The sequence below is a fragment of the Monoraphidium neglectum genome (assembly GCF_000611645.1).
Source record: "Monoraphidium neglectum strain SAG 48.87 unplaced genomic scaffold scaffold00244, whole genome shotgun sequence".
NCBI classification, from domain to species: domain Eukaryota; kingdom Viridiplantae; phylum Chlorophyta; class Chlorophyceae; order Sphaeropleales; family Selenastraceae; genus Monoraphidium; species Monoraphidium neglectum.
Window position 1 is genome coordinate 22,221 of NW_014013384.1, and position 8,066 is coordinate 30,286.

Sequence of the window (8,066 nt, forward strand, 5' to 3'; positions counted from 1 at the left end):
GGACCAGTTGCGCCAGGCTTTCAGTGCGGCGGCCGCGTTGATGGTGCTCTGTGGCTGGCAAAGGCAACCACGCGTACCTGTAAAGAATACGCGTATCTCTGCTGCCGGGCTGCCGTCGTAGCTGTCAGTCCCCTCCTCCTCGCATGTGCCTCGGCCACGCGCCGCAATCTCGTCGTCGGTCAGCACAGATCCCTGCGGCCCGCCGCGCTTATTCGGCGCCATGGCTGTCCACGCAAATGCTGTGACATGGTGAGGTTTTCAGGCGTGCAGGAGGTGGCGGCAATGAGCTAGTGCTCATATTGAGGACTGACTTGGGGACGAGGGCTGGGTGATGCTGTGGCTCCGGCTGTGCGCGGAGCTCATGCGCTGACGGACGCACCACTATGGCAGCAGCTAAACGCGCAGAAATCAAATCATAAAAATTCCAGCTTCAATGGAAGCGATGCTGCTTGCCTGCACGTTCGTCCTGTTCAAATCAATGCAGATCGCCGGCGATCTGCTTGCACCTCAAACTCAGTGCTACATGAGAACATGGGCAATTCAGGCCAAAAGAAAGTGCGGAACCACGACGCAGCACGCATCATACGAATCGTAAGCCCAGTGACTGCAAGTGACAACCTCATGACCAGGAAGTACCGTACGGTACACCATGCAGGCCAGACTCACGTTCATTATGCACGACGAAGCGCCATTCAACAGCCCATGCAGCTGCTCATCAAGATACTGCCTGTACTGGACATATCGGGTGCTGCTAAGGAGCCAACTACTCAATGCACATCCAAGAAGGCGCAGACACTGCTGCTCAACAGTGAGACTGCTCGTTTACATATCTGTAGTCACTCACGCCTGTATCCACAATCAGACCACACTAGCGGTGGACAAACACAAGGGACAGTCAGGTGTGGTGAGGTCAAGTCAGGTTCAAATTTGTGGGCATAATTTGCCGCAGGAAACACTGGAGCACACTGTGTAGAAGGTCCAAAGAAAGTCAGGAGGTTGGTCAAACCATGCGGAGCCGGCCGCAAATGAGGTCTTGCGCGCCAAAGCGCAACACATGCATCACATTTGTCCAGAAAACACAGACAGCACAGTAAAATATTCACGTGTGCGCATAGACGTGCCCCAGGCAGCGTGCTGCAGGTTGCATTGCAGCTGGAGGGTGCGGACAGAGGCCCGAAGTCAACCCGGCAGCTCAAGAGACGCGGGCTGCATGGTGAAAGGAATTGTCAAAGGCAGGGAGTGCACTGCAAGGCAGCCCAACCACAAATGCACCGGCCTTTCTGCTGCGTGCTGCTGCTGGTGCTGGTCACGGCCTGCCTGGCGCCGGGGCGGAGGCGAGCGGCCCTCGCCGCCCCACCCCGCCTCACTCGTCCAGAACGGCGGCGGGCGGCGCGACCGCGGAGGCCTCGCAGAATTTGGGGGTCGCGTACTTTTTGCACACGGCCTGCAGGCTGCTGCTTGGGGCGCGCTGCAGGACCCGCACGACCTCCTTGGCCACGTGCAGCACGTCCTCGCGCCGCTTGTGCGCGTGGCGCATCAGCGAGTGCGGGTAGGGGTCGCTCTGCGGGGCGCGGCGAGGCAGGGGCGAGGATGAATGAAGGGTGGCCGACAGCAACGAAACAACAGTGCGCTCACATGAGGCTGCGGAGGGAGCGGCACTCTCTGACACGTCACAGCTGGAGCCGCAGGCCGATCAGCAGATGCGCAGAGATGGCGCACGATGCAGAGCACGCATCGTGGGGCCGCTCACCTTTCCAAACGCCCGCATGGCTACGTACATGACGCCGGCCGCCATCTCTGTGCTGCTGAAGCGCAGGCAGCCGTAGTCCACCAGGCAGAGCTCCGCGCAGTAGGCCACAAACAGCGCCAGGGGCTTCTCATAGTGCACGCCGGCCGCCTTGAGAAGCCGCGCCAGGTATTGGTAGCTGCGGGGGGTCGATCAGCCAAAAGGGGGGCCGGCGGTTGCAAGCAAGGGGGTTTAGCAAGCTGGGCCATGCGATTGCGAGGGAAAGCACAAGCATCAGCGTTGTGCTCCGCGGCGCATGGCGCAGCGAAGCAGCGTGCGGCTGCGCGGCGGTGCCCCTGTGCAGCCGCGTACCTGGTGGGCATGGTGAGCTGGTAGTCCAGGGCGGCCAGCATCTTGCGTTCCATGGCCAGGATCTGGGCGCGGTCGTAGGCCTTGTCGCTGATGTACACAAAGTCGCGCACCTGTTGCGTCCGCATCCAGGGAGCCGAACATGTGCGCGAGCAACGTGCAGGGTGCATGGCCAGGCAGGCCGCTTGGCGTGGCGGGGCAGCCAGTCCTCCACGCTGCGAGCTGTGCGTTCCTACGCCCGCTCACTGCAAATGCAGGGTGTCCACAGGGCGGTCTGCCAATGGACACAACAACTTGCCGACTCGCTAGCCAGCGGCGCGCACCTCCGGCGCCCAGATCTCCTCGTATTTGGCCGCAATCAGCATCGCCGTCACGCCCACCTGGCGCATGCGGCAACGCGCGAGGGCGGTCGGAACAGCATGCTGCCGTGCCCAGGGAGCCCCAGCGCCCCGACCCGCATGCTGCATGAGCTCCGCCCTGTCGCGCAGCTGTGATCACACAGGGCTGCAGCACGGCGAGGCGCGCAGGTGGGGAGATTTGAGCCAGAGCAGGGGAGGGGCGCACCAGCTGCAGGTTCTTGCGCGCCACCTGGGCCACCGCCAGGTAGCGGTCGATCAGGGACACCGTCAGGAACAGCGTCTCCGGCATCAGCTGCAAGGATGAGGGGGCAGGCGATTGGTTAGGCTGCCGGGGAAGGGGCGGGGGGGCTGCGGTCACAGGTCATGGCAGCCGCGGCACGCGCAGGGCTAAGGAGGTTTGTAAGCGCGTGTCGAGACCAGTGAGCTGGGTGTAGGATCGAGGCCGACGATGCGGCCTGTGAGGTTGAGGCATGGCTCAAGGCAAGCCGGGTGAGCTACGCCGCGCCTGCACCTTGAATTTGAGGTGCACCTCGACCAGCCAGTCCACCAAAATGGCGCGCATCTTCTCGTTGATGTCAGCCTGCGCCAATGGTGTGTATCAGGGGGCATGCGAGGCACTGTTGGCAGCAGGCATTGTTAGCTAGTGTGCTGCAAAACATGCACGTAGCAGCCGTAGGCGCCCAGACGCGGCTGAGACCTTCTCACATGCATTCTCCAATGCTGTCACTGTGGCGTGGCTTTGCGCCGCAGGCCCTCCACCGCCTGTCAACAAACTGCATGACAGCTGCCATGGTCCCTGCGCCACACCTGCCGCGCCATGTAGTCTGCCGGCACCCTGAAGAGCGGCTCGACGCGCCGGTAATATTTGTAGATGTCGTTGACGTAAGTAGCCGCCGCCAGGGGGTTTGCACGGTCGACAGCGTCGATGTCGGGAAGCGGCGACCTCCGTCCGGCTGCCCGCTGCTGCCCCGTTGCGTGCGGCGCTGTTGACGCCTCGCTGCGCGCTTGCAGCAGCGTGCTCATGCTGACACCTGTCTGCATCGCGCGCGTCTGCGAGCGCGTGATGCGGACGCCTCCTCCTGGGAGCGCCCTGGCTGCCGCGCCGCCTGCTGGTTGGATGGCCGCACCATGCTGCTTGCCAACCTGCACACCCCCCGGTTGTTGTGGAGCCGTGCGGTGGGTACGCACGGACCACGCACGTTCGAGAGGAACCTGCAAACCTTATCTGAGCTGTAGGCCTGCAATACACATGGATAAGGGACCTGCAATTCTGCAGTCGCGCTGTTCCCGTGAGGCCGGCCTCACCTTCTCAGGCCCGGATCGACCCTGAGCGCTGCTGAGATTCGAGTTTACATCGCCTAGAGCCCTGTGTTGGCGGTACAGCGGCTGTTGAGCGCCCCAGGCGCGGGCACATTGTTGATCGGCACAAGCGGTCCCTTGCTCACCTCCGCTTGTTTCCCGTTTGCAGATGCACTCCTTTGGCAGCGTCTCTCGCATCATAATGGGGGTTCTCCGCCTCGCTGCTGCCCACCGCCTGCATTGCTCCTCGCTGCTGCTGCTCCTCGCCGTTCCTAGCTTGCTTCGCTCATCAGGTCTAATAAAAAGCAACAGCTTTATGATGCCAGCGTTAATGAGGAGGGCATGGCCACCAGCTGGTGTTGCCAACTTGAATCAAACATTTCGATCATCCGAGTGCCTGGTGCGTTCGTCCAGGGCTCGAACAGCTGGTGACAGCGACCGGTCATACCTAAATTTTGCAGAATAATTCAGTTAAGAGGCCTGCATCAGCCCTGCCGCAGCATGCAGTGTGTCGCACATCATCATGCTGAGGATGCCCTATCTTTTTGGGTTGACTTTGGTCAACACCCGATGCCGATTGTCCACCTGCGAGGGGGGATCAACAGCCTGCCTTCATACTCAGGCTGCAGTCCTATTTGAAGCTTCTTGCTCTGAGTGCATGGCTTGCTCAGCTCCCTTGCTTTGCTAACCCCATCACTTCGCCCCCCTTTCGCTTAGCCACCCTGCTGCTTTGATGATACGCCGCCTCACAGGCGGCTGCATATTCCTCGTTTTGACTGTTTGCTTGTGCCTGAACTCAACCTGATCCGAACTTCAACTGGTTAACAATGGGTTGACCCACAACAGTCAACTGGGTTGACGGCAAACGCCACTAGCACCAAGACGGTGGTTAAAAAAATCCCTCAAACACGCAACGGCGATGAGTGCAAGCACAAATGAACCAACGCAATATTCTTTCAACACACAAAACTGATCACGAGATGAGTGAGCTGCTGCAAAAGAGGGGATCACGGTGCCTTGTAGACGCCAACTTCAGCCGCTCGCAACACTCGGTCGTGCATCTTGTAGCCGCGCTGAGGGGCGCGAGGAGGGGCAACGGCGCAGGATGGAGACGGTGAGTGAGTGATGTCGGTGGAAGCCATCTGTTTGCCGAGATGAAGACTGCATAACTGTATAGGCCCCTGCAGCATGCTGAACTGGCGCCAACAAGGCAGCACGAGGCAGAAAATCACCGGGCCAAGTCAAGTTGCACGCCCGTCAAATCACCTTGGTGACAACAGCCACCAAGCCGGCCTCCTTGGTGCCATCAGGGACCTCAAACATAGCCTGGTGCAGGTTCGGATCAAATTTCTCGCCCGCAGGGTTGTACTGCTCCACGCCGTGCTTTTTGAACACCTGGCAGGGCAATGGCAGGGCATAAGGCTTTGCATCCAGCAACTGCTTACTAAATTCAAGCCGCATGCACGGCATCTGCGCAGGCACGTGTGCGCCTTGAGGCACACAAGGCCCTTGGGGTATATGCTGTGCAAAATGCAACCGCCACCCGCCGGCTTCGCCACCTCAGAAACAGGACGCCTGCACCCATGCGTCCACCAGGCCCTCTTACGTTGATGAGCACGCCCTCGGTCATCCGCACCCCCTGCAGCAGCGACTTGAGCAACCGCTGCGCCTTTTCTGCCTCCAGCTGCTCGTCGCCGTCCACCACGCCGGCCGGCACCGCCTCTGCCGCGCGCTGCAGGTTGTCGGCCACATCAAGCAGCGACTTGATGATGGGCTGCGGTACGACAGGGAGTCAAAGCGGGATGACAAGAAGGCGGGGTTAAGTGCGAGGTACTCGCAAGCACACCAGCAACTGACACAATGCCCTGAGCGCCCTGTCGCTGTGCTGGAGCATGCGCAAGGGCGTAGAGTGCCTAGAAACGGCCGTCCAGCCGCTGCCCCCCACACACACATCGTCAACCCACCTCCACTGCAAATTTCTGCGCATTTTCTATCTGCCGCGCTGTTCGTTGGCGCACGTTCTCCATCTCTGCCAGGCTTCGCTTGAACGAGTCGGCCAGGTCGTTGACCTGAGCATTGCAGAGTGATGGCGGCGACAACAGGTGCCCTGGGCACGGGCATGCTGCACCTTGTGCGCCCCGACTGCCCCTCATGCTGCTGGGGTGTATAGCATGGATAGCAACAGCGTGACCAAAAACTCCACAACTCGCCTTGGCTTGCAGCTCCTCTACGGCCTTCTCACGCTCACGCAGCTCAGCCGCCAGCTGCTCCACAGTTGGCTGCTCCTCCGCCTCAGCGCCAGACGGCCTGGCAGAATCCGCAGCAGCAGCCGCGCCCTCCGTGTCTGATGTGGTTTCTTGATTTTCCTTGCTGCCGCCGGCCGCTGAATCAGCATATCCCGCAAACTGCAGCTGCACGAGTGGCGACGCCCACTGCTGCCGCCACAGCATCGGTACCGCTGCCGATGCAGGCGCGGCGCCCTGTGTGCGTGTATCGATCGTGGACGGATGCTAGAAAAATGAGAGCGCCGTGCGAAGGGCGCAGGAAAACTTCGAGATGATGTACACCCACCACGCAGAGAGTCCGACGCACCTTCCATGCCTGCTGCACGAGCGCAGACTGGGCCCCTAAGGAGGCTGTAGGAATCCGTGAGAGGAGCGAACGCCCCGCGAGCCGCAGCACGCCGCTCGCAGATCGCTGCATGGTTGATCTGACCTTTACGGGAGCGTTAAAGGTGCCTGAGCTATCACAAGGTCCACGCGATGCATATGCGTTCAGTGCAGCGATAAGACCGCGCGCCTCGCCTCGGAAGAACTCGTCAGTCGTCACTGGGTGGGTTCCTAGAAAGTTAGGCCTTGGATCCCCTCAGTGCGGCCTCGGAAATTCACTCACAACTAACGTTTGGGCCACAGCCTCCTCAAGCGGCATACGCCCACCTGTCGCCAACACCGTGACCAACCTCCGTTCGCCGGGATCGCAGGCCTCGGCTGGTTGGAAACCTGTGTCATCGGTAGATTATTGTTCGTAATATCTTCTCAACCCGCTCATCCATTGGTTGCCCGTGATCTTTCAGAGCAACACTCTCTATCCAGCGACCCCGCGTCGTGAGTTAGTGGCCAGCTGGCCTGAGGTTGTGGTCGAGCCTTCTCTAACCTTGACGGCCACTTTGTAGCTGCCCCGCCAAGATGGCGGCGGAGGCAGAGGCGCAGGCAGCGGCGGTGCTGGAGCAGCTGCAGCGCGTTGGCGCCAAGGTGTTCTTTGAGAAGCAGCTGACGTCTAGCGATGTTAGTGCTTCGGGACGCGTGGTGGTGCCCAAGGTGAGCCGTACATTACGCCGCCATGCGGGGGCAGTGCAATGGTACGGGACCTGCACGGTGCGGTAGAATTGCCGCGTGCACCGAGAGAGTGCACTTGGGGACCCTTGCTTATTCTCCACGGGTGCCATGACACCGCATAGTAGTAGTCATGTCAGCAAGGACTGGCAACCCTGAGCACCCTGGGGCTTTCGGATTGTGTTAGGGCGTGTTGACGCCGCTGCACCCCCGTGGTGCTGCTGCCGCGCCTGCTCGTCACCTTTCCTGGCCAGGCCATGGCCGAGCAGTACTTCCCAAAGCTGGACAACCCAGCTGGCATATCATTGGAGGTCGAAGACGCGCACGGAGAAACATACACGCTGCGGTGGAGGTGGGTGCTGCAGGGGCGTGCGCCGCCGCAACACAAGGGATGCAATGTCCGCTCGACAGCGGTGTTGGGCGGCGGGCGGCCCTCAGCGAGCCTCGGTGCCGCTAGGGGCTGGGACGACGGCATGTTTGCACTCGTTCTGCCGACCTAACCATCATTCCAAGCGTTGGGGCCTGCTGTCGGTTCCGTCTGCGCCGCTGCTGATCCCCTGCTTCCCGCTCATCCCCGCCGCCACCCCTACATGCAAGGTTTTGGATCAACAACCAGAGCCGCATGTACCTGCTGGAGGGCACCGCGGACCTGCAGCACCGCTACCATTTGAAGATGGGAGACGTTCTGATCTTTGCCCAGAAGGGGGACAAGGACAAGGCCGTCGTGCTGGCCGGCCGCCCCGCCACGCGCGCTGACGCCATGCGCAAGGCGGCCGCGGCGGCGCGCAAGCCGTCGCCGACGCCGGCGGGAGGCGGCGGTGGCAAGGGCGGGGCCGGGCGCAACAAAGACGTGAGCATGGGGCAATGAAGCAAACGAGGGGTTTCTGATCGCTGCGCATGTCATCTGGTCAATTTCAGGCTGGCTTACCCATGCCATATGAACTGGTGCCCCCTGCCCCACCCCGGCCCCAAGCGCCGCCC

The 8,066-nt window shown here is 61.2% G+C and overlaps 3 protein-coding genes across 3 annotated transcripts in view; 1 reads left to right on the forward strand and 2 right to left on the reverse strand.

Moving 5' to 3' along the window:
* Positions 1-1,363: 1,363 nt before the first annotated feature.
* MNEG_2224 (Cyclin-B2-1) lies at positions 1,364-3,477 on the reverse strand (the record flags this gene model as incomplete). Its single annotated transcript, XM_014049301.1, has 7 exons — positions 1,364-1,561; positions 1,751-1,925; positions 2,099-2,208; positions 2,419-2,475; positions 2,660-2,746; positions 2,966-3,034; positions 3,262-3,477. 7 exons carry the CDS (start codon positions 3,475-3,477, stop codon positions 1,364-1,366), a joined length of 912 nt encoding a protein of 303 aa, XP_013904755.1.
* A 1,533-nt stretch (positions 3,478-5,010) lies between these two features.
* MNEG_2225 (molecular chaperone GrpE) lies at positions 5,011-5,780 on the reverse strand (the record flags this gene model as incomplete). The annotated part of the gene is made up of 3 exons (XM_014049302.1): positions 5,011-5,148; positions 5,360-5,527; positions 5,718-5,780. The coding sequence occupies 3 exons, from the start codon at positions 5,778-5,780 to the stop codon at positions 5,011-5,013; spliced, it is 369 nt and encodes a 122-aa protein (XP_013904756.1).
* A 1,158-nt stretch (positions 5,781-6,938) lies between these two features.
* The window catches only part of MNEG_2226 (hypothetical protein), a gene marked incomplete at both ends in the record, with an annotated part of 2,356 nt that continues 1,228 nt past the window's right edge, over positions 6,939-8,066 (forward strand). The window contains 3 exons of the mRNA XM_014049303.1: positions 6,939-7,070; positions 7,340-7,437; positions 7,683-7,935. Of these exons, the coding sequence (XP_013904757.1) occupies positions 6,939-7,070; positions 7,340-7,437; positions 7,683-7,935 (483 nt within the window). The remainder of the gene's footprint in view (positions 7,071-7,339; positions 7,438-7,682; positions 7,936-8,066) is intronic.